The sequence below is a fragment of the Numida meleagris genome, chromosome 27 (assembly GCF_002078875.1).
Source record: "Numida meleagris isolate 19003 breed g44 Domestic line chromosome 27, NumMel1.0, whole genome shotgun sequence".
Taxonomy (NCBI): Eukaryota; Metazoa; Chordata; class Aves; order Galliformes; family Numididae; genus Numida; species Numida meleagris.
Genome location: NC_034435.1, coordinates 4,719,322 through 4,746,472, shown reverse-complemented (window position 1 = coordinate 4,746,472; position 27,151 = coordinate 4,719,322). Strand labels below are relative to the sequence as shown.

General features: G+C 51.7%; 1 protein-coding gene across 18 annotated transcripts in view; it reads right to left on the bottom strand.

Moving 5' to 3' along the window:
- Nucleotides 1-27,151, bottom strand: part of PTPRS (protein tyrosine phosphatase, receptor type S) — a 128,191-nt gene that overhangs the window by 71,433 nt on the left and 29,607 nt on the right. For 17 of the 18 annotated variants that reach the window (XM_021378966.1, XM_021378964.1, XM_021378973.1 and 14 more), the window contains exons 2-4: nt 19,340-19,503; nt 3,653-3,798; nt 2,575-2,716 (exon numbers count right to left, since the gene is read on the bottom strand). In XM_021378966.1, the coding sequence (XP_021234641.1) occupies nt 2,575-2,716; nt 3,653-3,798; nt 19,340-19,427 (376 nt within the window). In that variant the 5' untranslated portion in view covers nt 19,428-19,503. Of the gene's footprint in view, nt 1-2,574; nt 2,717-3,652; nt 3,799-19,339; nt 19,504-24,947; nt 25,180-27,151 lie in introns of those variants that run through there. The other variant, XM_021378965.1, reaches the window with a different exon arrangement.

The window sequence follows — 27,151 nt, the reverse complement described above, 5'->3', positions numbered from 1 at the left end:
CAGCCAACAGGCTGCAGAATGAGTCCAAACCCCATCCTGCAGAGTTTGTAACAGCTGGGGCCCAGGTTTCCATACTCCACAGCATGCCAAGATAACAGCTTCTGCAAATGACAGCTCACATTCATCTCCAAGCTGTGGAGCTGCCCCCATCTTTATGCCAAGTATTCGTTCTGAAAGTGAGAGAAGAGAGACAGAAAGGAGGAGGAGGCACTACAAGGGAAGGCAGAGAAAAGACAAACAGGAGAGTGGGTGAATGTAGAAGGAGACGGAGAAAAGAGAGGAATAGATGCCAGCATGCTGACTTTGTCATTGTGGAGATTAGTGGATTTGCGCTTGGTCCTTTTTAACCTTCCCATCACTTAGAAATGAAGACAAAGAGGAGACAATCTGCACTACATGAAAGGCAAGGAAAGATGAAGGATGGAGTAACTCCAGCAGTGCAGGGAAAGGGAGGGTGTGCTGCAAAAACTGCCTCCCCGGTGCTGTGCAGCAACCTGCTGGACAAGACCTGCAGGTAATTACTGCTCCCCCAAATGTTCTGAACTGGTACCCTAGCTGCTTTTGTAGTCAGTTAACTACACTGCTGAACAAAGTCCTGTTAGGCAAACAGAACAGCAGTTCTTGTGAAAGCACCACAGCACAGGAGCAAAGCGCACGGTAATAATGTTCTGGTGGGATCAGCAAAGTGCATAATTAGTCAGGCAGGGAGATACAGCTCCTGTTCTGTCATCTGCCTCTCTAGCTGACATGTGTATGATGCTGATACCGGAAGGAAGAGCTGCAAAAAGACATGTACAAAGCAGCGCTGTCCCTGAGGGCCATCACTGAGCTCAAGGCATCATTTCCCATACGCTGCAGCTTTCTTGTGAGTGCCTGAAAAACGCTGTGAGAATTCAGAGGATTTGCGAGAGCAGGAGTTGGAGGACAACATTCTCTCTTGCCACTGATCACGTTACATTCAAGGGGTAGAAATTCTGATTATGATCACAGGGCCACCTCTCCCAAACCGTCACAACTCCTGAGGAATAAATGAGAGTAAGTGTGAAGAATAAGGCTCCTAGCTAGACCGCAGCCAAACACGCTCTGCCTTAAAGCACTGTTGCAGCCTCCCGACAGAGACATCCCACCATGCACTGCTAGCAGAAGGTTAAATGCCATGCCAGGCAGAGGAGCAACTCAAAGATTTCAGTGCACCTACACAAATCTGTCAGGCATGACTGGACTATGGGCTCGCATCCTCAAAAGAAGCCAGCAGCTTGCCAACGCAGAGCCTGCCAGGTGAGCAGCAGAAGGGACAGCCCTGCTACAAAGGGCTTTGCCATGTGCCCTTTATGTCTGAGCTTTGTTTATTGCTCTGTGCTAGGAATCTGCACACAAATTTAGCTCCACACTGCTAGGGATGTGCTCACTCTCTGTTCAAACAAAAGGACATCAGATGCTCTTCAAAATACTGAAGTTGCTGAAGAAAAGGCAGTTGGCATGCAGTCAGAACTACCACTTGGTCTTACAAGGGCCACGCAGTGCCTGGAGCACCTAAAACTGTCGTTAGCAATGCTCACTGCAGAAACAACTGTTCTTACTGCGAGAATCTCCAACCAAAAGCCCACAGCTTTTCTATGGCATCTCCTGCTCATGCCTCCACCAACAGCCAACACTCCCAAGCTAACTTCCCTCCCTACAGCAGCTCTCAGGCAATTCTCCAGCACACCCTGCCATGCTCTTCTGCTGGGATCACCTGCATTGCCCTATGGTTTGAAGGGAGACCACCATCCATCCTTTCACCTAAAGTGAGTCAGTTTTAGCAAGCGTCCTGGTTTAGTGTTCCACATAGCAATTTTACAGATCTCCAGGGTAATAACAAAATATCCAGAGGCATCCACGGCAATAGCATATTGTTTCCTCCCCCACATCAAGTTCAGGGAGCACATTTCTAACAGTTGACATGGAGGAGGCATCCATGTAAACATCCTCTGTAGAGGAGACAAGCGAAAAAATGAACAAAATGGAGAAGGAAATGGTGTTCTTGGAGAGTGGATGAAGTAAAGAATCTCTGGAAAGAGAGAAGATGCCCAGTAGAAGGGGAAGGATGCATATCTTGTCCAAGGGAATGGGCTGGCACTGCTACCAACCCCGTGAAAGCCCATGTAGCTGCCTCATTCATTAAGCGATTCTTCAGTGAGAAAGGTGCCTGGATGAATGGAGCCACATTTCAGAGGAGAATGATTGTGTGTGTCTGGTGCTACTCATAAACCTGGGGAAGGAATATTTATTGGGGGGAAGATCAAAGGGACCTAGGATAATTCAGGTTGGAAGGACCCTCAGCACATCTTCCTGACAAAACTACGTGGTCTGGTAATAGCAAGCACTCTGGCTTTGTTTCTTACACAGCCATTTTATGACGCTCAAGTAATAAAAGCACACAGATCTGACAGGTCAGAACAAACCAAAAAAGTAGGACTGTGCTTTGGCCATGCGTTTTGTGACAGTCTTCCCACTCATGAGAAGGAAGAGAGAATCTGACGGGCGCCTTCTCCCCTGTGACACTGACACACGGCAGGCAGGCATGTTCTTTACCTCGGAGGACAGTGAGCTTGGCATGGACGGTGACTTCCCCATGAGGGTTCTGAGCAACACACTCATAAATGTTCTCATCCCGGGGAGTTCGGAGCGGCTGGATCCTCAAAACAGCGCCTGCACTTTCATCAAATTCAATTGTCTAGGGAATAAAAGGAAAGAAACACACACATAGTAAGCATCCTTGGCTTGCAAGAAGAAGGTTAATTTCTGCTTCTAAAGGGGGCACCAGCACATATACAAACACATACACTTGGAAATGCACTTCAGCTGTCCCCCAGTGCCCTACACATAGCCAGCATGGCCAGCTTCTCTCTGCTGACCTGAAGGAGCCAGGGAAGTGCCCACACCAAACCCCATCCCTGACTCCTGACACACCAAAACTGCTATGTGTATCTCAAACGCTCTCACATGATGAGTTATGGTGATGGTGTGTGTGGGGTGGGTTCAGAATACAACTGTGATGAAGCAGGGGGAGATGGACTGAGTGAAATACAAAAAGAAAAAAAGAATCTTCGCCTCATTCTTCCATCTGTGTAGGCAGCTAACCCCATAAAGCTGAGCACACAGCTGCCTGGCAGGACAGAGTCCCACAGCAAATTCCACAGGATGACCTCCAAGTTCTTGTTACTCCAGTCATTTCTATCCAAATGATTTCTATCTAAACAGTGCCAGCAACTGTATTGTTTACTTCAGGCTGTTCCAGAGTTAAAATAATGAGTCATGGATGAGTATGAAAGATGCATTTGTAGAGCCCACGAAATACCAGCTTATAGCTGGAGTTTCTTAGGGAAGGGAGAAGGCAGCTTCATGTTATATCTGAGGAGGGAAAAACTAAACAACCATCCAACAAAACAAAGGAAAAAAAGCCAATAACATTCAAAAATCATGAACGCTGTTGCTTTGGAACAATCTCAGTTGTTAACATGGCCAAGAGCTTGTATTTCACTCTTTCTGCTGTTAAAATTCCTCCTCTTCCTTTCTTACCAGGCCTTAGAACAGCCACAAAGGAGCACTAGCTGCTTTCTGTCAGTCTCTTCCTGCATACACTGACAGTGACTGGAAGCACATCTCTTACCTCAAACCTCTGGGAGTTCACTTTCTTCCCTTTCTTGTTCCAGGTGACTCGCGGCTTTGGATCTCCAGTTGCTTGGCATACAAAAGAGGCCACCCCTCCCGACACGCCAATTTGGTCCACAGGTTTTTTAATGAACACAGGGGGACCTTTTAAAATAAAGAAAAAAAGAATAAAATCATAATTGGCACAAGGACAGACAACCTCTAATAAACAATGTTTGTAATTAATAGTAGCATTATTGCCGCTGTTCTCTAATGATCCCAGATGAAATCAGACCTCTGGGCCTTCTGGGAACGAGCAGTCTTCCCTTTCATTTTGCATATGAAGAACTTACATCACAAACTGATTAATGGCCTCATCCTACAATGAGATTTCAGTGGAATGAGTTGCAAAGCCTCTCTTACTTCTGAAGAGCGGACTTTTAAACCATGCAGTGCAAGTGAAGTTGACGTGTGAATTCCATCTAAGGATCATCAGAAGAAACTGGCTGAGCCGAAAACAGTTTCTAGAAACACTGAATTGCCCTCTCTAAGCCAAAAGCTCCTCGGTGTCCTCTTGTGACCAGCTGCCCAAAGGTGCAGTGAGGCCTGAGCAAACACACTCCACACCCGGGGCTGCATTTTAGCCAGCCTGGACCAAGGGAACACCTCCTGAGCTTGCAGCAGCTCTCCTGCACCCCCGCCACACTCCCACCCACGTCCAACAGCCTGCAATAGCACTTCTGCAATGAGGGAGGATGCTGGGACAGGCTTTCTGATACAGGAAGGTGTCAAGGGCCTTCTGATGGGAGGAGTACAAGGCCAGACGTGTCTGTGCAGACCTCGCATTGCCTTTGTCTGAGAAATCTTCCTTCCATACTCTAACCTGTTTTCCTGCACAGCTTTCTCTCATCTAGTTAGTGTAAAATTTATTGAAATATTTAAATCACAAGGCCACAGCTGTGTTCAAATAAAATCACTCAGATCATAAAGTTGCCGTCTGTTATTCTTGAGAAAAGCAGACCACATGACTGTGAAATCTGTGTATTTATACGTACATACTCAGAGTCTATAAAACAAGATGCAAACAGCCTTCCGAAGAGCTTACCAAGAGGGCAAAGAGAGTGGTCTCCAGGGTCTTCGAGGGGCTGAAGGATAAAAGGAAGCATTCCCCTTCCCTGCCTGGTGTGGCCAGGAGTATATAAATAAAAGCCACTGAGCGAGCTCATGTGATGCAATCAAGCATTTGTTTCCATGCTGGAGATAAATACAGTTTGCTGGAGCTGTTTATGTCCCATCAAATGCTGTGTACAAAGCACTGGATATATAAATATCCAAATCTATATTTAGAGGTCAGAATATTCTTTGCAATGTTCCTGCTAAAGGTTATCAAGCAAGTCCCACTGGAGGCATCGGCACTTGGAAAGTTGTCTTCCATCCAAAATGGCAAAACCAAACTCTGCTTCAGGCTCAATCTGCCTGCAACCCAACTTCCCTCCTCTGCTCTGTGTTCAGAATCTGACGAGTTTGCAGAGGTCAGTTCTGAAGGTACAGCCAAAATCATCCAGGGCTTAAGAGCACTTTATTGATGTAAACTCACTTCCTAAAATGAAAGCCCCTAACAATCTTTAATGTTATGTATACATTGATATGGGTGCAAGCAGTACAATAAGAGGACAAATAAAGCTCTATTTTTGTCCTGAACAAAGTGGAAGTGCTCCAAATGGAGAACAAAGTGGAATTATAGCTCAGCATCCCTTTTTAGGACCTCTGTTGACTCACTGTGTGCTAACAGGTGAGCTGGCTTGCTCCGTGACCACCGCTTTTCTGAGATAGCTGCGATGCTGTGCTGCCTACGATAAGCCTGCCCTGAGAGAGAGAGAAACAGAAGAAAAGAAACCAAACAAAAATCCCTACCAAACAGTCCATTCGATTTTGCTACTCACATGGAAAATCAGTGAAAATCAAAGCTAAATTATTGTTTTTAAACCTGCCCAAGTCTCTGAGCTCCAGACTTTGATTCTCGCCTCTCCCTCTAACAGATCACCCATAGTGCTCTCCACCTATGCATCCCACGTCACTGCAGCACTTGTCACTCCAGCCCACGCCAATCGCAGAACAACCCTCTCCTCTCTGGAAAAGAGAAAGCCGGTGTTACCACAGGCAAGGTGGTGATGATGTAAAGCTGAAACAGATTCCTACGTGCTGCGTAGGACTGCTACAGCTCTGCCATTCCAGGTCCAGCCTGCAGAGAAACTTGCAGTTAGAATTCCTGCTTCTGCTCTGCAAGCAGCTTTGAAAGCCTCCAAAAGCAAAGACAGGCAGGGTGTCCCTGCATCCCTGAGTGCTGTCAAAGGCAATACCATGTAGGCAGCCGATGAGACCATCAGCCCACCCTCACGGCCACCCCTATACAGATGACCTCCAGTTGGCTTCACTTTCCAAAGCGCAGACCTGGAGACAGAGGGGCACTCCCACCATCTGCTCAGAAGGGACACGACCCACATTTAGGGACGCGATTTTATGAATTCTTACACAGACTCTGAGGAGAAGCTATGAGATGATAAGGCTGGGGTCTCATACTCATCCCTGAGGAACGCACACAGAGAAACTTGGTAAAGCATCAAGACCCGCACAACAAATCAGCTTTCCTCGCAGGAGAGGAATCTGCTGCTGCATCACTTCTCCTTCCTTCATTCCTTCATGTGACACCACCACAGAAGATGTTCTTCAAATGCAGTCATGTAAAAAGAAAACATCTCCTGCTAATGATACACAGATGCCGAAACAGTCAGAAGAACTTCACAGCAAGGAAGTTTGAAAGATGTAGGAGTGGGGAAAAGGAGGGGATATCTCACCCTTTAAACCTAAATGTCCCTTTGGAACTGGTGCCATGGCGAATTTCAGGTGGTGGATGAGGAGTGAGGGGGACAGTGCAGCCACCATATGCCCGTCTGAAACACCAAGATGCCAAAGGCAGAGAAATGGAGGGAGAACCTAGAGGTGCTCCAAGTGCTGGGACAGAGGCAGAAGCACAAATAGGCTGAACGTAACTGAGCCAACAGCTGAAGGGGGAGAACAAAAGGTGCAGCCTGAATCTGCTCTACCGACCCTTCTCCCTGCTGGCCTCCAGGCAGGCCTGGCTGCCCCTCCTGCCGGTGGGCTATGGAGGGACAAGGAGGCTGGGGACACCTTTGGCCCCAAGGGGTAGGAGCAGCTTTCTCCACAGTCCCCCAGTACACTCCAGCTTGGAGATACCGCCTGGAGGGCTGAAGGGAGAACTCACACCAGCTTGGCTAATGGAAGCACTGGCAGCGGAGAGGGTTGTGTAAAACCAGCACGGCCGCCACCAGCCCCGCGGGAAGGCCAGCTCTCAGTCAGCCCCAACGGCAGGACAGAGGGAGGCAGGGCGCAGCGGGGAAATATTGACTTCCCTAGGTTTTTCTGTGACAGAATTGATTCTCAAAGCACTTCACATCAGCTTGCCAGATCAATGCTCAAACATCCTCCCAACCACCTCGAGCTCAAATGCCCCTGGTGCTGGCTCAAGGGATTTGGGGTTGATGTGAGACAGCAAAACTCACCTCAGTGCTCATCACCCCCCGCCACAGCCCTCCTGCACTGCCTCCGGGAAAGCACCCCGACAATGGATGGCAAATGAAGACAAACCACTCATTCTTCCTTCTGGCCCCAGCACACAGAACAGCAGGAGCCTGGCTGAAAGGGTCCCTCGCCCACAGCCGCAGCAATCCACAGGGACAAAAGAAAGCCAGTTACAAAATACATATTTGAAAAGGTTTTGCTTCCATTTTCAGTGCCCCCAGTCCAGCACTCTGGTGGAGGCCCACGCACCAGTCCCGCTGATCCAAGGCTCTACCCGAGACTGCCAAGGAATGAAGGCAAAAGTAAAAGCAAAGCCAGCAGGACATTTTCTTTTCACTAGCTAGCTTACCACAGCCCTTCCCAATGCACAAGGCCGTGTCATTCTGCCCACCATTCCCAGTCAATCTGCAACAACTGTGGTGCCGAGCCTGCCGTTTCCCTGTGGAGCTTCCCATGAGAGCATGCCCGCACCACAAGAAGGATTTGGGGCACGTTAGGCAGTGTCATCCTTTACCCTAGCCCAGAAATACTGAACAGATCAGAAAACATAACTTCTTTGTGCACGTACACATACAACATTATATACACACACAAACATCTGTACTTCTGCCTTTTACAAGGGTAAAAGATGAGGCCATTAGGCCCTTTACAGTCAATGTCATTTAGCTGTCAGTGTTAGCACACCCTGATCTGCTCTTCCAGGCTCCAGATGATTCCCACAATCGGGATCCAGATCTCTTGCTCTGACGCAAATTCTGCTGACCTTGGGCTCTCACCCCTCCGGCACCTCCGTCTGCCACCCACCGCGCGGTGACAGTCCTCATTCCTCACACCTGCCTGCCTGCGTCTAGACACCGTGAGCAATGTGGAGTGAAGGAGGGTCTCGGCACGGACCTGCTCAGCACTCAACACCATAGGTGGGCTTGCACACAGCTATAGCAGCTATACACCGTAACACAAACAAAATAACCAGGAAAATTCACTAGCAACGCAGCCTGGAGACCTTCTCCCACATGCATTCCTTGGTGAGTCAAGATAAAATGCAAAAGCCAGACAAAAGCTTTGCAATCTCCAAACAGCCAGGTCACGTCAGCTGGCAGGGGGACATCTCACCCTTCCGACTTCCAGAGCAGCCAAACCAGCCTCTGGTTCTCGGAAGGAACTCCATGGGGCTTTCTCTGGCATGCAAAGAGTTAAGCCCTCTTCTCCCCCCACCTCTCCTCCGGTTTTGGGGCTGAAACTTTCTGCTGATCTAGTGAAACTCCATCTCCATTCTCCAGAACTGCTGACAGGCTCACAATCCGAGAAGGAGGACAAGGCACTCCCCCAGCCGCAGCACCGGACAGCAGCGCTTTCATCTCCTCCTTTAAAAACCTCTCGGGCCACGTGTGATCTGGGCACGGCTCCGCACCGAGCGGCTGTTCGCTGGTTTAGGAAATGTGCTTGACACACGCGTGCTGCTGCGGTCTGCTTGCATGCAGCAGATGCATGCCCCGCGCTCCAGGGATCGAGGCGGGAGCGCCGAGCAGCTGGGGACAGCCTGGGGGGGCCCAGGAGCAGAGGAACAGCTTTGTCACACTGATGGAGCAAATGAGGGGAGCAGGGGGGAGAAAGAACAGCAAAACCACAGACATGTTTGTGGGGGAAAGGAGAGATCAACAGGGAGAATGCAAGAGGAATGGCTCAAGATGGAGAGAAGGGAGGTGCTCAGAGCCAGAGCAAGGAAGTGAGGATTAGACAGAGGAGACGAGCCACGGAGCAGATGAAAACAGGAGAGAGCAGCCAAATTTAAGACAGATGGAGAGTGGGGAGCAAGAATGCGATGTTTGGAATGGGTACACATTTCACAGCGATGGCATTAGAGAGCGGGGGAGCTTGCAAGAGGGGAAGGGAAGAGAAAGACGGCTCCAGAATTTACACTTCTCTCCACGAGAAGAGCGAGGGCTGCAAATGGGAGCAGGACAGATGCCGGCTGTGGTGAGGGTCTCTATGGAGAGACTCAGGGATTCTGAAAGCAGCTCCTGGGGAGGCCCTGCAGACTCTGGTCCCCTTGAAACCCAAGGTTTTACTGACAGGTTCTGCTTATTTTTTCTTTCTTCCCTCAGGGCTGTTTCTCAGCGCCTCACAAATAAAATTAAAATTAGGGTTTTCTGACAGAACAAACAAACAGGGAGTGAATTATATTCCATTTCCCTGTCAATAACTTCTCCCCAACCCAGTCGCCTTATCATCATAAAAAGTCCATTAAGCAGTAATTGGGAAGGCAGCAGAATGCGGGGCTGGTCCATGACACAGAAGCACGCTCGCTCCCCAACTGGCCTTTTCTGGGAAGGCAGACAGGATAATTATAGGCTTCAGACAGAGACTTCCTCTTACTGTCAGCAGCTCTTGGCTCCCTTCAGGGAGATGGGACTGGCAAGGTTGGGGAATGGAGGGTAAAAAAAGATCGAGGATGTTTTTTTAGAAGTGCACTACTTCCACCTTGCTACCCCCTGGTGCTGATCCATCAAAGTCCTTCCTTGACTCAGAAAGTCTGGGCTGCACACAAGGCTTTCCCTCTGCTAGAAATGTGGGAATGTCACTTGAAAGCTTTCCCCTTCCCCTATCCCATAAGCTCAAAGAGCAAGGACAGCAGGGAAGGACGGGGCCCAGCATGGGATTTAAGACAAGAAGAAAATGGGAGAAAAAGAGCAAGAACTCATTTTATACGCAACTAAACTGGCTGGCCAACACCCAGCGCCCTCCGCTCCACTCCTGCCCATGTTGCCAGCTCCCTCCTGTCCCTGCAGACCCTTCACAGCTTGCACCATGCCAAGCTGCTTTTGCCAGGAGCCTTACCATTCTGGGGGTTTGGCACATCCATACAGCCTTCAGGCTCCTATTTGCAATGCATTCAGATACAAACCTTTCAGAAGAGGAGGTACAAGCCTGCAGCAGAGGAGGTAGGATGAGTCGGAGGCTACCGAAATCTATTCCTAGTTCTGACACCCAAGGTGAGAAAAAACACATTATCCTGCTGGCTAGAGAGAAGGCAGAATCCCTCCTTCTGGTCTATTTAAACTGCTATTTTTAAGGAATGGGACTGCACCTCATCGCCTGGGAACAGCAGCTAGTACCAAGTCACCCCGTTTCAGCAGGACTTCTTCAGGCAACTCTCATGCATCCACGTGCACGGAAAGGATTCACCTCCCTCCATAGAACAAAGGGAATCTGTCACTGTCACAGGGCAGCCTCAACCTCAGTGACTGGGCAGTGATACAACCAAGGAGAAGAGTCTTCCAGTCATGATTTACAGCAATTCACAGGGCACTGTGAAATGATACCTAAAACCTTTACAGGGTGTGAGCTGCTCTACAGGACAGGACAAGAGCTGTTCCTGCTCTGCAGGGCTGGGATTCTGCACAATGCAGCTGCTTTTCTACCTCTCTCCCTAACTCAGGAAAACGGATCCTTCACACCATGTAGTGTGCACACCCCAGAAACTCTCTGTCCTGTGAGAGCTGTGGCATGGTGGAAGCCTGGGCCACCACTCAGGATTCAGCTTAACAAATGAGCAATAGGATGGCAAGCGTTTCAGGTGCACTAACTGCTTCTCTACCTGCTTCCTGCCTGCACCCAGCACAGGGCTGTTTCACTCTCCCTCCCTGCAAGGGCCAAAGGAGCAAGTGGGTGGCAGTGCAGATGGATCTTTGTAGCATCTCTATCCAAGACTCTTACTCACCTACTGGCACTACAACTCAATGCCAGGAAGAAAGAAGCTTGCTGCAAAAAGCAAGAGCTGGAGCAGACATGCAGTGCTGTCATAGAGGATGGCAGCCCTGGGATCGCTGCTGAAGGGCCAGCAAGCACAGGGGCACATGCAGCCTCAGCAACGAGGCAGGCCAGGGCCCTGGAGGTATGTAAGTGCTTTCAATCAACTGTAACAACATCACATCCCATATTTGTCCACAAGTCCTATAACAAGGCATAATAACCCAGAGCCGAGCAAGAAACCCAAGGAGCTATCCTGGAAACTTAATGAGGGCCCCTTGTCCATCAACATCATGACAGCCATCCCAGATTGTCTGCAATCAGAAGCTCAAGGCAGAGAGCTCTCCCTCACCCCTGCGATGCTGCCAGGACAGCTCCTCCAGCTGTCACTGGCATCAGCATCTCGGAGAAGCTCAACTCACCCTCTCCTCCAGGAGGCAGCCAGGAAGGCCTTGGCTCGCACGCAACTCCTGCTGCTCTGCTTGAGTTACTAGAAGAGCCAGAGTCTATGGGGGATACCAGAACGTGACAAACCACCTCCTGTGGGACAAGCCTGAAAGAAGAGAAAGCTAAATACACAAGGATCCCAAGTCCCTGGGGAGCGTGCCAGCTTAATATAGCCCAGCAGAGGTCCTGATCTGCTGAAAAGTGACAGCAGAATCAGCAGCAACGGGGAAAACACGCTGCTGCAAGCTGCTGCATCTCATGGTCTTTCAGAGGAAGTGCAGTGCCAGAAGCCCCAAGGATATGATCAGAGAGGTCGATTCTGATCTTGGATTTAGTGATATGACAAAGACTTTTGCAAAATGTAAACACATGGTGAAGCCCCTGGCCTTGCACAGCCAGCCCAGAAGGGCTGACAAATGGAGCCCATCAAGATCTGCTGGCTAATGCAAGCACTGGGGGATGAAAGGCACACCAGGGAAATACAATATTGTCTGATAAAACTCTTTTCCTTGTGTAAATAAAAGCTATCTTACTTCCATTTCCTTTCCACAAACAGTTTACAGTTCCAAAGTATTAGCTGTTGCTTTGGTAATATTTTGAGGCATGTGCTTCCCAGAAATTTAAGCAGTGTTCCTTTCTTTCAGGCATGAGGGGAACTCTCCTCACCTACAGGAAAAGAGCAAGGCACAATTCCTACATTTAAGAATCACAAACTTTGGCTCCTCCCATGAGTTACTACAGTTTCTGTCTCTCAACCACAATATTCATCATTCAGATTTGTAGGCACCAACACAAGAGAAGAAAAAAGGGAGACTCCAAGAACAGTACTGAGAACCAACAACACATGGACCTTACAGATTCAGGGTTGGGACAAGCGAGCCAGAAAAACGTGAGAGAGAGATGGAAATGTGAAAAAGCTGCAGCAAGGAACACCTGAAGTCTTCTATCAAAGACAGTGATTGAGGAAGGGGAGCCTGCTTTCAGTAGGACACTCTTCTGTTCACATCTGCCAGCTGCCAAGAGATGCAAGGGGCGGCTTCCTACCTGCAGGCACCAGGGAAGAAAATGCCTCTTGCACTCGGGGGAAGGCAGTCCCTGAAGTGGCAGCGATCGGAATTAACCACTGTTAGCAGGTCACCCAAGGAAAGAGGAGCACCACAGGCTTGGTAAAGAAAAAAAGCACATGGAAAGCTCTCAAAACGAAACAGCTCCCAGCCGTGCAGGCAGAAAAACGAGCGCTGAAGGATCCTCCTGGCTCACTGAGCGACGGCGTGAGAGGGCATCTCTGACAGCGGAACTGAAAAACCCACACGTTGTCTTTTAGGAACTCCTTCAAAACAATCAAAGCGGCGGCTAAAGATTTGTAAGTGCTGCCACTCGTCACAGGAAACTCAGACTAATTTATGAATAAATCCACAAATTCTGTCGGAGGTGAGGGAGGAAGAGGACACAGTCAAACTAATTTGACTTTATTAATTAAAAAAACCACCAAGTTTCATCACCCCAACACTCTTTAGAGGTTGTGTGAGTGTGGAGGGGAGCTGTGCTCATTAATTATGCAGAAAATGCAAAACTATCATCCTCTGAATGAGTTTAAAATAAGGAGAAACCCTTTCAGGATGGGGAGAAATTACTCCCCAAGGCAGCTGAAATTTCTCTTGCAACTTCAAAGGCCAATAAATTATTCAAATTGCTCGCGCCACTCCACACGCTCTCTCTCTCTCTCTCCCCTTCTCAATTTTATGCTCCTGACTCAATTAAGGGTTTGGAGGACTTCGGAGAAACTTTGTAGAATGCTGAACCGGTTGCAGCTCCTTCAACTTATTTATTTCTTTTTTAAAGCTTTACTTTTCCTCTCGGCCTCAAAAGGAAACAGAAATTACTTCACGCATTCCAGATGAAAAAGCGTGCCGTTGGTTTAAACCAAGCTCGTAAGAAACTGCAATGTTTTGTGTCTGCACTAAGCATGATGGGACATGCTAAAAATTCTCTGCACAATGGTACTATGAAAACAAGGAGGTCAGCCCGTGTTCCTTCACGTCAACCGCTTACTTCACTCATTGCGATATCCCCTTTCAAGGTCTTAGCAGTAGATGTTCCAGCATGTATTTATAATGGTCTCTCCTGGCAATCTCCAGGTCTGGGTTAGCAGAGATCTTCTCTCCAGCCATACCACCCTCTGCTGTGCCCTCGGACGGGGCAGGCAGCGGCTCTGCCACACTGCAACACGACAGCTCAGCATTGCAACAGGAGAACCCTAACTAAGACCAAGACTAATTACATCGGCCAAAGCCACGGCAAGAGAAGTCCCTGCTTAAAAAAGAAAATCTAGTCATGCAAAAGGAGGGAAGGAGGGCTGAGGAGGTGCAGCCACAGACTGAGGATCCTCCTGACTCCTCCAGCTCTTCCGTGTGCAGCAGATGGCACAAAATCTGACTGCTTTCATGAACTTTAACATCCTCCAGAATTAAAGGCAGCTGCACTGCAGGAGCATCGTAGCTGCCTAAGGTGGGCACTGGGACCAATTATGCTGCAAGAGAACATCTTTGACTGGAGGGGGGGAGTGGCACGAAGTAAATAAAACTGTTCTTTGGAGACTGTCTTGCAGGCCAATTTGAGCCCAGATTCCATCCCACGCACACCAAAGAACGACATTCCTCTGGTCGGCTGTCCTTGAAAAGCACTCTGCTTTGCCTTCTAAGAATAATACTGGGCCTGCCAGGCCACAAAATGGGAATACCCTCACAGATTCCCTTCAGTGACCCAGAAGACTCGCATCTAGTTGGTCTTGAACAGACAAGAGCACGTGGACCTCTCCAAACAGCCGATGTGACCCAGGGTCTCAGTGTGACAGCAACGCTGCCATCCTTCCTGGCAGCCTGTGTGCGAACTGCCTGGGTGAACAGCACACCCAAGGGGGAAGGTCACAGAGAAACAGGCATTACCTTCCTGGTGAAGTCTGACGCAGATGAAAAGCCCAGGATTTGGCACACAGGTGTGGCGAAGGCAGACATTTTCTCTATCACGAACATCATGCATATGACATTTTCACACAAGCCGTTTGTTTACACAACAAACAGATGCTCTTTTCCCCTGCCTTACCCATCTAATGAAGCTGAGCAGCAGGAACCTCTAGCTGGGGAAAGATCCTTCACCAGGAGACACCCATGGCTGGGTCCCAAACACCCGTGGCTGCTCTGTCCCCAGGTGCACCTCAGCTGAGATCAATGTAATCAGTGTCTGCACTATGGGGCACAGCTGAGACCCGGGAAGTGACAGCCCCCTGCCCCCAAGGAAGTTCTTTCAAAAGATGATTTATTTCCTCTCCTGGTCCTACAGGAACAAAAACTTCTCAATTTAAGTTACCTAAAAAAAAAAAAAGGATAAAAAAATGACATCACTCGATCCAGGCAGGCAAGGTTTAATTTAATCAGGCACTTAAACAAGGTGACACAGAAGCTTAATTCAGTGTCCTTGAGTGGGATGACAACTAGTCCAGAACCCTCAGCAAGCACAGGCTGGATCACAGCTGGCAGATGGAGAAGGCAGCAAAGGAAGGGGCAATTCAGAAACAAGGACACAAGGTATCCCCTTGCCTACAAAGGAATACAGGCAGTGAGTGGGTCTGGGAGAGGGAAGTGGGGTCACTGCATCCCAGGAGGGTACAACTCAGACCCCACTTCTGCAGGAACAACGCTCAGTGACCCACATGCACCGCCGAGGAGAAAGGGCCATTCTGCAGCAACTTCCCAGCTCCACAGCAGGATTACACCATCACGAATGCAAACGCTGCCACAAGTGCTTGCGGGGCCAGCTCAGCTTCACCACATTGTGCCACCTTCCATCTCCTAGGGCAGCACTGCTGCTTCGCCATCAGTCAGACTTACACTCAGAGAGGGAGCAGCTCTCACACAAAGCAGAGGAACATTATCTTCCTGCTGTCGTCATCTCAACGTGTCCATCAAGCCCTAGGATGGAACCGCCTCGATTTTTACAGCCATCTGACATGACAGCTGCTGTCCTGGCCAACAACAGACAAAGCCAGGACTTCCACAACCCTGGAGAGACAGCACAGAGGAGAGGAATCACTCCTGTAAGCAAGGGGAGCTGAACATTGAGCACAGCTCCGCACCTCTCCTTGTTGCTCCCAACACACGGTGCTGCTCTGCCAGCCCAAACCGGGCTACGTGGGCTCCCCTCCGACCCCCGGCACGTGTTCTGTGTCCTCATGTTCTCTGTCCTCGTGTTCTGTGTCCTCGTGTTCTCGGTCCCTGCTGCCAGCCCCACGCGCGGAGCAGCCCCTGCTGCCATCTGCTGCCAGCTGCGCGCTGCGGCCCCCACGCATGCGCCCGGCGTGAATTACTGCGTTCTCCAAATTAACGATGGAACAAGGGCAATTAAAAGGGAAGAAAGTCAGGGGAATGCACCATAAAAGAGGCTTTATTCTTTTATTTTGTCAATTGCAATTTAGCTTTAATTATTTATGGTAATACTAGTGTGCTAGTAAGTGTTCTATAACATGATTTATAAAAGGAAGGAAACCTAAGTAATAAGTAACATTCGCTGCTGCATCTGCTATTAAATCTTTGCTGGGGCGGAGAGCACACACACCAGCCCTGTGTATGCAAAGTACCAATTAGCAAAGCACTACTGTAAAACGCAAAGCTTTAATCAATGGGAAAAATCCACTTGAAAACAGCGAGCATGCTGATTTCAGTTATAAAAATTACCACGTTTCTATACAGTAAGTGGCTTTTTATCTGCAATGGAGGAGCACTTACAGGGAGCGCGCTGCTGCTGCGGGTGGCACGGGGGTACCTGGCTGCTGCACTGGGCCTGGCCAAAGGAGGGAAGCAGCCTGTCCTGCCTCTGCAGCTGCACCAAGTGAGATGCTGCATGGTGCCCACTGCTCGCTGCAGAGATTTTAGGATTGGCCGGGTGTGTGGCCAGGACACGGAGACGCTTGGTTCTAGGCGTCTGAGCTGGGAACAGCTCCGCTGCCCGGACCCATAGCCAGACCTCAGCTGTGTGGTTTTCTCCAAGCCCTCCAATGCTCACCCACATGAATCTGTCACAAAATGGTGACATGCTCCGTCCAGCGAGGGCCCCCAGCAATTCCCAGCTCTACGGCTGCCCTTGGCTGTACGGGAGAAACAATGGAAGCTTCTCAAGTAAGAACAGCGTGCAGAAAGCAGTGAGGTGCTTTGGGTTTTTAATTTAAATAGCAGTTTCCTTTAAATAGAACGTTCCAGCCATAGAAAGGTTTAAATCACTGACTGAGATCAATTAGCCTAGGAAGCAAGGGAAGTATTTTAATGGCCCTTTGATTGCAGAGGCCACAGCTTCTCCAGTGCTGTGCTGAAGAGCAGGCAAGTTCAAGCTCCCAGCTTTGCGGCAGGGGGCTGAGGGGTGCTACATGGTGCTATGGGGTGTTGTAGGGAGTTGTAGAGTGCTGTGGGATCCTGCAGGATGCTGCAGAGTGTTATAGGGTGCTGTGGGGTGCTGCAAGCCACTGGGAGCTTCCCACTTGCAATGGGAGCTTCTACTGCAATGGGGACACAGCCTGGCATCTCCTAGCACTGCCCCAGGGGCTGTGTGAGCCCAGCAACCCCGCAGGGTGAACTGGAGCAGGAAATGGGGTCAGTATTGTGGCAAGCGCGACCGAATGGATGCTGGCCAAGTGATTAAGCAAGAGGCAGCGTGACAGAGCCCAGGGCCATCTGATGGGAGAGACCATTGTCAGAACAGAGTGACAGCTCCTCACGCAGTCTCCGCAGTTGTGACAGACAAAGCTGTTTGCTGTTTATATGCTTCAGCAGGGAGCAGGGCAGACAGACTGGGACACTGCTGCCCGGCCTGGCACAGAACTCAACAGTCCCACCAAAATCAGAGGCTACTGAGCCACCATCAGCAGGCAGACACCAACAGCTGCAGCCTCAGAGCAATGCAGGCAGCTGCCACGGACCGAGCAGCACCCAGAGGCTGCGCAGGGTCGGGAGATGCTGACACGTTCTATGGGCCAGGAGAAAAACCTCCTGGTACAAAGTGATCCGTACCTCAAGCAGGAAGAGAAGCCCTGCCTCAGGCACCAAGCCCTGCAGCCTGCAAAGTTCCCCTGTGTATATCTGCGAGTAGCAGGAGAAAAAAAGCACAAAACCTCATTGTTCAGAATCCAACGTCACTGCAGAATTACAGAGAGAGAAGCCTGGCTGCTAGCAGCAAGGTGACAGAAAGCAGCGGGGCTTGGGCCATGCAACCAGTGCTGGACCAGCATCAGCCCTTCCTGAGAGTGCATTTCCACCAGAGATGCCTCACAGCAGCCAAGCAGCACGTGGCATCGGAAACCTCACCCTGCAGAGGACGGGGGCAGATGTTCACTCCTTCCTGGGAAAACCAAGACTCTGAGGGCACACAGCAATGGTTTGGAGAAGCCCTGACTCTGCAGAGTACTCACGTCCAGCAGTGGGAACACAGGGCCTGGAGCACATTTAGGAAGGAAATGACCCCAGATCTCACAGGAGTTCAGATAGCACAACAGATGAATCAGGGCTGTGCTCAAACCAAGAGGCACTTGCACACACATGAACTCTCCATCTGCGCCCGCATAGCTGCATTGCTTGCTTTGTAAACAAAGCACAAAGCCAACCACCCAGGAATGTCACAGCAAACAGCAGCAGGACGGGGATCCCGCAACCCTGACAGCGTCCATAAAGAACCTGAAGACCCAGCCGGGACCCTGGACAAATGCTGTCACTCCCAGCAGGCTCCCCGCTGCCCCCCACTGCACTGCCCCTGCTGCTGAGGACAGGCAGCTCCAGCTGAGTCTTGTGGACAGATTTAAGAACAGCAGCAGCGCTGTCTCAGGTGCAGAATGACGCAAAGCTACACACCAGCAAATGGCCTTATATCAAACTTACCTGAGTCTGGCTCACCTCCCAGGCTTTTAAAATGATCAGAACAAAAGGAAATATTGTCTTTTTCCACATGTACACTTCTGTCTGAACAAAATTCCTGAGTAAAGTAATGGCAAGCACATCCCCACTCGCCTACTGCAAGAAGAGAAAGCACTGCTCACAGAAATTTCCCAGCAACAAAAGGTCGAGGATCCCACTCAATCCCCAGAGACCTTGTCATCTTAATAAACCCTGATAACCAAGTGATTACGTTAAAAGCTGTCAAGGGCTCTGCTGACCAGAGCGGCCCTCTCACCAGCTTCAAGCAGCTTTGCTGGGGAGGAGAAAAAAGTCATAATTCAATCAGCTTGGAAGAGTCTATTCCCCACTGATCCCAAGCGATCAGCCTTCATGTCGACATTACATTCGAGTTCCTGAAGATTTTCTTTTTTTTTTTCCCTTCCCCTTTTCATTTTATCAAGCAAGAACTGAAAGGCGGCAAAGCTAAAAACTGTGTTAAAAGGGAACTGGTTCACTCGGGAGAAGGAGAAACATAATGCTCTTTCTTTGGATGCATTTCTGAATCCAGCCCTAGTGAGTAATGTGACAATGGTCACTGGTGTCTGACAGATGCCCAGAAGGGAAGAGCCAGAGAGGACCATGGGGTGCACTGGGTGGGGATGGGGTTGGAGGAGGGGAGGAAGGCTCCAGGCAGAGCTGCAGGCAGTTCCCTCCCCTTCTCTCCAGCACTTGGGTAGTCCCAGGGTCAGCCCCATACCCAAAGCAAGTGCCAGGACCTGGCTGCCCTATCAGGTCCCAGGAACAACAGGAAAGCACCAGTGCAAAGCTAAAGATGCTGGAAAATCAGCAGACATTGTCAAGTCCTAAGCACTTCCATAATGTTAAAATGTTGGGGCGATGCTTGCTGGCTCCAAGCCCCACAGCCAACTCTGCCATCCACCGAGGGAGGTGAAGCATGGGTGAAGGAAAGGGGTGGGGTCACAGCAGCCACTTACTTTCAGCGACGCAACCGATCAGCAGCACGGAGAGAAGGTTCACGAGGGAGAGCAGCGCAGGCATCCCAGGGCTGGGAAGGATCCTCATCCTCCGCGTCGGCCTTCAGCCCCCGCCCGCAGCTCCGCTCACAGCACTCACAGCGCCCGCCCAGCGGCGTCAGCACCTGCAGGGGAGGAAGAGGAGAGAGCTCAGGGAGAGGAGCAGGGAGAGGAGCAGGGAGGCAGAGCGCAGGGAGAGAGGCTGAGGGTCCTGCGAGGAGGCCAGGCCATGAGGGAAGCACCGCTGCCATCGCTGTGCAGGCATGGCCTGCTCTGATCTCCCTGCCTCAGAGGCAACGGCCAATTTCACAGAATCATTCAGGTTGGAAAAGACCTGTCAGATCCCCAAGCCCAACCCCAACCCACCCCCCGTGCCCACTGACCGCTGGCAGCACGGGGCCCAAAATGCAGCACTCGAGATGCGGCCTCACCACTGCTGAGAACAGAGGGACTTTAAGGGAGCGAACGGCGCGAGGAAAGAGCACAACCAGGAGGCAGTGAGCACACAGGCCTCACTCCTCCAGGAGCACGCCAAGCATAGACACATTGCAGAGCCAGGGGTCCCACGCTGATGTTGATGGAGCAAAAGGCACAGAAGCAAACAGCCTCTGAAGACACAGAAGAGATTCTGTGCTGCCCAGCTCTGCTCCGGACGGGGCACCACCCGGCTGCAGCGGCGCTGGCACAGCAGCCCCACTGCGACAGAAGGCTCATTTCCATGGAGACAGCTCCCACTCCTAACGAAGCCGCCTGCTTACAGCCTTACCCTGATCCCTTCGCAAAGCTGGAATGGCATTAAGGAGGCGGCTCTTAGCGATGCTCCCTGTCTTGTGTGCCAGCCCTTCGTGCTTTGCCCCAGAAGGGATGAAAATGAGAGGCAAGAGCCAATGAAACCTACAGCCACAGCCTCACAGTGGTCTGCAGCCGCTCCGCAGCCAGTACAGAGCTCAGCAATGGGCCACGCCGCGCTCCCACATCTGCACCACTCCCTTCCGGCTCTCCATTACCCCAATTAAAAATCAAACTCAGGGTTTTTCACCTTTTGGAGAAAAGCCAGGTAGGAGAGATTGTACAGTGATCAAATGCTTTGAAAGGACTAAGGGATAGCGAGGCTGCTGAAGCTTTCTGATGCACATCGGGGCATGAAACCATCGGGACAGGCAGTGTGAAGGGGCATTTTAATCTTTTTTGGTCCCATTCATTCTTCAAGGCTGAACTGTAAAGAACTAAAAGAAAAGTGAGGATAAACAAGAAGTCCCCATATGTACCCAGCCCTAAAGAGCAACTTTGCAGAGAGCAGCTTTGGACTTGCCCTTTGAGGATTACAAAGCCTCTGCTGTGCGCTCCGTGCTAGTCTGGATCCATTGTGCTTCAGTGCTGGCTTGTGAAAACAGAGCAAAAATACTCATACTCTACAAAAAGAGAAAAAATCTGGATTATACCACTGGGAACCTCTTCACATGTTTGTTCCAGAGGTGAACTGAGAAGCACGCAGAGGCTGCAGCCAGAATTAAGGTGGGTTCACAGGGTCCCAGGGTGCAGAACGATGTGCTGGGGTTCCTTTTGTTCTTGTCAGAGGCAAGCACAGACCAGGAACACTACAAATAGCTGCGACAGCAACTGTTAATTAAATTACGGATGCGGTATCAATGCCAGCACAACAACCAGAGCAAACTGCCGTCTGCCTGTTGGCTCTCCCTGTTCCCTGCTCAGAGTCACGCAGCTCCCAGGTCCCATGGAATGGGAGAGCACGCCTCCTCCCAGCCCTCAGAGTTCTCTCTATTTCAAAAACATGAGGCCAGCCCAGCCAGCACTGTAGAAATTGTGTTCTTTATCAAAGCAAAGCCCAGTCCATCCCTCCCTGCCCATCACATCCCAGCACATGCCACCAAACATCTCCCTGATCCCCATCCACTCTCTGCACATGACATCAGCGCTTTCACAGCTCGGAGCAGACGCAGTGCTGCACTGCCTCAAGCAGCGTGCCTCCAACCCCCCAACGACAGAGCTGAACGCAAGCACATCAGGGAGATGTTCCCTGAGCCCAGCAGCTCCTCTTCCTGCATCCTGCATGGCTTTTCATGCCACATAACGGGCTCCGATAGAAAAGGTCTGGTTAAAGGGATATGGCAACAGCTCCAAGATTAGAGAAAGAGATGCCAGAGGGTGACACTTCCGCTCCGGTGCTAATGTGCTTCCCAAGCCCTTGACGGAGACAGAAAGCGCTGGCAGAGATATTAGGACACGTCAACCTCAATCCAGCAACTCATCCTTCAGAGCAGGTACATCACCGGCTGTCCCCTCAGCCGCGGGATTTTCAGGACGGTGGGACGTGTGCCCACCCAGCCGCCCCGCAGGGATGGAAGGGCTGGAACGGGAATTTGCTCTTGCTTTCTTCACAGCACCCTGGCAATAGGTGGGATGGAAACAGACTCATTCACTGCACGATTCCTCTACTACACAGAACACGCAACATCTGGAAGCCCAGCCACCGTGCAACGAGCCCCTCCTGCCCTCCAGGCGGTGCTGAATTTGAGTGGGAATTGCTTTGATGAAAGCTTAAATCACCATGGTTTCATGAACCAGCCTCTCCCCTCCTCGGTCTGTGTGCAGCTCACCTCCCCTGCGCTCTCTGAAGGTCAGCACTGCTCCCCTGGCCAAGTCCCTGCTCCACGCGAGGAAGCACAGTGGCAGACTCCTGCCATGGACCTGCAGCCTCGCGTGGAAGTCTCTGGCACAGGATCTCCTGCAACAGGAGCAAGTCACCTAATAGACCTCAATCCTTGCTAAAGAATGCAATTAATTGAAGCCATGGCCCCCAGTGGGGTCAGATTTGTGCAAGATACAGTCACATTTCAGGAACAAGATTAATTCTTACAGTAGAGAGCTCCTGTAAGACATGCATTCCCGCGCACTGCCTGATCTCCAGCTTTAAGCATACGAATGTGTGCACCCTGTAAGCACTGTGCACGAGGCCTTGAAGAATACTGTTAAAATAATCAAATCGAGATGTGTTTGCAGGAAGCATCCTCCCTTGAGGCTCCTCCAGCCGGTCCAGAGCAGGAGGTTCCCAGGGACCCAAAGGTGCTAAGCACAAAGGGAAAAATGCTCAGAAGCACCTATGGCTCTTAAGAGCTTAAGTTCCATTGAGAGTCAAAGGGACTTAACCTAAGCCACTAAGATGCTTTTGAAGATTTTCCTCCCAACAACTCCCATTTCAGAGGGTTCTGGACACTGAGCGTCCTTAAGCTACTTGGGGGATCCAAGGGGATGGAGGAGGGTTTACCTCCAGACCAGTGCTGCCTGGGGACAGAGCCTGTGGGAAACACTGCTTCAGCTGTGGGCAGGGCTTGCAGCTACGCAGCACTTCCTCGCGTTACTTCCCCTTAGCCCACATCGAAGCAGCGACTGGAACGTTTGCTCTGCATTTGAACGCAGTCCAGCAGGGAGGGAGGGCTGTGCCCTCATTGGAGGCTCATAGAATAAAGCAACTTGAAAACACAAGAATGCATTTGGGATTCTTTTGCTTCTGTTTCACCTGCACGCAAAAAGGAGAAGGGCCATTTAAAATACATTCTCTGCAAAAACTTCCATGCGGACCGAGCAGATGATGAAACATCTTCATTTGCAGTGGCTGCTGTGGGAGAATTACTCCCATTAACCAGATCAATCGAGCAAACACCTCGCAGGCAGAGGGCTGCGCTCAGGTCTCTTCCTTCCAGCGGCACCGCTTCATTTGAGCTGCGCATTAACACAGGTCAATGGGTCACCATTTCCTCCTAGCAACCTCTCGAAAGAAAGAAGGAAAGAAAGAGGAACACTGAGCCCGGCTGCTGGCTCATTGTCACCTCCCTTGAGGAGAGGAGAGGAACTCCAGCTCCTCTCCTGCTCCCCAGGAGAGCCCAGCGCTGCAGGGACAGGGACGGCGGTGGCTTGAGCAGCTGGGACCTGGGCTGGGACACGCTGTGCTCCGGGTGCTGGCAGCAAGGACCTGCCACCGGGCACCGTGTCCCCACGTCCCCACAGTTCTGGCCAGCGCCAGCCTCGCCTCCCGGGGAAATAGAGCGTGAGGGCTTGGCTCCCTCGTAGCGCTTCTGCCACGCATCTCCCCTGCAGCCAGCAGTGCTGGCCGGCAAAATCCTATCGAACAGAGAGAGACTGTGGCCCTCGCAGCTCCCCATCAGCCATGCAGGAGGGAGACGCTGCGGCTCTGCACCTTGCTCAGCCCCATGAGACACAGGGAATCCGACCCAGGGACAGATCTCAACAGGGAAAACCTAATGCTCTGCAGCCATAGCGGCCTGCTGAACCACGCTCATCAGCCCCAAAACTGGCTCTGCTCCCAGGGCTCCCTCTGTGTGCTCAGAACAAGTCCCCAGCCCACTTCAAAACACAGGCCACAGCTTTGGCACATGCAATTAGAGCAGCCAGAGCAGACCCTTCACGGCTAAGTATGACTGTTTATCTATCATGGAACTGCTTAGATCTTAAAAACAATATTTACAAGAAAGAAGCAGAGTATTATCTTCCATGGGGAAACAAACACAGATGGAGAAAAAAGAGCTTTGATCAGGACTGTCTCAGTCCTCTACACTGCTTTTCATCCACAGATCTCCCAGTGCTTTAATATGACAGCATTATCCCTTTTTACGATGTGGGAAACCAGAAGAAACTGCACACTAAGACAGCGCTCGGAGCGTGAAGTCGCGGTGCCGCTCGGTGCACACGCACTCGCACACTCCTCCTCCCTCCTGGCAGCATTCCTGGTCCGTCTGAGCATGCACATGCCCGGCACCGTCCCAAGCAATGGGCACGGGGTGTTCCTGGGGGGGGCAGCAATGTGGGTGCTGCAGAGCTGCTGCTCCCTGCCTGCAGGCACAGCGAGAGCTGAGGAGCAGGAAAAAAGATGAGAGCTCAACAAAGAGCCCAACAACAGCCTGCCACCAGCAGAACTGCAACAGCTGCTCTCGTGTCTGAGTCCGAGCGGGGAAGAGGCACTTTTCCACCCCAGGTCAGGTGGATTGAGGGAAGCGCTCCACCTCCCCAGGAAGGAGATAGAAAAGAGGTGAAAACACAAAAGGAAAGAAAAAATGAATGCAAATTAATTAGGGATGTGGGGTACTTTATCAGTGCCAGCTCAGGGCGCTGGACCGGTGCAGGATGTCAGCGGTACTCTCCCAAGAGCCATCTCCTCATTAGAGCCAGCGCTGATCCATCGCCTCCGTGTTCTCCCCGTGGCTCCGTGGTGCCTGGTCCCGGGGACACACAGGACAAGCACGAGGAGCCACAGCAGAGCGCGGTGCTGCACCCAGTGCTGCCCTGGCCAGCCCGTCTCTCCAGCAGTGCTCCTGCACCACCTCCGTGCCGAGTGCTGCAGCCCTGCACCAGCCTACACAGGGGGCTCAACTCCATAAAGAGGATTTGCTTTTGAGCTTGCAAGACAGCGGATGAGCAAATCCCTTCCCCTGCTCTAATAGGAAACCTGCGTCTCAGATCCACCAGCCAGGGGAGATTAAGGAAGGAGGAGAGAAAGGAAAAAGCCATCCATCACTCGCTGCCGTGATCTCACCTGAATTGAGGAGCTGAGCCAGGACTCTGGAGCCCCGCAGCCCGGCCACAGCCTCAAGGTCAGCAGCAGAGCCGTGCAGCCACTTCCACACTCGTGCCTGCTTTCCCCCTGATGTAATTCTGCCTCTTCTATTGAGGGGAGCCTCTGGCTCCTGTCACATCCCTGCAGAGGGCCCGGCTCCAGTGGGCGCCTGCGGGAGTCCCCTCAATGCACCGCACAGCACCGCTCGGGCAGGCAGAGCTCCGCCGCAATCCTCATCCTGCACGAGATGCAAAATTAAGAGGCTGCTAAACAAGCAGAAATTGGGAGCAGCAGCAGCAGCAGCATCCTTGGCATTCTCCAGCTCCCACCTACCAGCCCGGTCTCACCCGGCTGGGTTACCTCTGTTGAATGGGATTTTCCTCCCTCTCTGCTCTGAGCAGTGCGATGCTTTCGGCCCGTAGCCATCCCACCCGCGGCAGCTGCGTGTCATTGGCCAGGATAAAGCATCCCATCCGCATCCCGTCTGCACCAGGGATGCATCAGAGGCTGCTTAAAACATTTATAAGCATTCACAGCCTGGTAGCATCCCTCCTGCAGCAAGCAGTGGGAGCGGAGCTCACGAGAGGATGCTGGGAATCCCAGTGCCACGGCTCAGAGCCTCCACCTGGCAGCACAGCGCTCCGCGTTCCCCTTCCAGCACGCAGGGTTTTGGAGGAGCTGTGAGATCCCTCAGGATTTTTGTTACCAGTCCATCGCCACAGAGATCACACAGAGGGGATCTGGGAGCTGTGCATCCACACGGATGGCTTTGTAATGCTGAGCCCAGGAGAAGTGGGCATGAATTAAACATGCAATAACATTTACAGACAGACGGATGGACGGACGGTCATGCAGGCTTTATAGCAGGCTGGGCACGTTTCTGCCTCCAACGGCTTCCAAACGCACGGCTCCAACCCCCCCCGCTTTTACTTTCTGTGATTTCACAGCCTCCCTGCATGGCTCATTGATGCTGAGCAAATCTCCGCGTCCGTCGGGCAGCGGGGCAGCACCGTGCCACGCACACAGGGAGGAACACACGGCATGGAGGGGCTGCAAGGAGCACTGCGCCATTCCCCCGCTGCTGCCAGCAGCCGCCCGGCAGCGAGGTGACCCCGGGGTGCCCGCAGGGGTCAGTGTCCCCAGCGACGCGGGCACCAATTAAAGCTTTTAACGACGCAGCCCTCGGACCCCGCTAAGCCCCGAGCGGCCTCTCCCTGTGCTCTGCCTGCCAACATGGGACCGGCCGCAGCCTGCTGCTCAGCCTCCCCCACCCCCTTCCCACCGCAGCCTCAGCTCGGGCTCTCTCGTTAATCTAATTGTTCTCCTAATGAAGATCTGCAATTCCTCAAACATTAATTACCAACGGCAGCGGCAGCAGCAGCAGCAGCTGTGGAACAAGAGCTCCCTGTTCCTAATAATACACCTCACACTTTTGCCTGCCACAGCTCAATTTAGCTGTGCGTGATTTGGCCGAGGGCACACAAAGAAGGGCCCGGCGATGGGCTGAGTGCTGCCCGGTGTGCACAGGGGCTGGGCACCTTCCCACTGCACTGCAAACAGGCAAAGGGGCAACGGGGAACCCAGCACGGAGCTCTGCCCCTCGTAAAGAAGGGGTTTGGAGCCAGGAGCTGCAGGAAGCAGCTGGAGCCAGCATGCTGCACAGCCCCTCGCCAGCACCGTGCGGCCAAAAATACACACGGGGAACAAAACAGAGAGAAAAAAAAAACAACCACCATGAGAGTTTTCAGTGACAAAAGCAAACAAATAGATTTTGTGAATAAATATTGATTTGACAGGAAGGCAGAGAATCGCTCCCAGAAGCACGCGCTGGCACCAGGCTCCCTCTGCCTGCGGCTCCCGTGTGAGCAGGGCTGCACCCCAACCACCCCCTCCAAATCGCGGCACCTCGGGGACAGAGAGATGAGCACAGGAGCGCTGAGGCTCCGTGCACCCCCACTGAGATGCGGGTGTCCCTGTGCACGTCTGGGGCAACTCAGTGATGGAACCACAGAATGGCTCGGGTTGGAGGGAGCCTCGAAGATCATCCAGTTCACGGGATCACAGAATGGTTTGAGTTGGAAGAGACCTCTAAAGGCCACGTGGTGCAACCCCCTGCAACGAATGGGGACACCCACGGCTCTACCAGGCGCTCAGAGCCCTGTCCTGCCTGACCCAGGGACGGG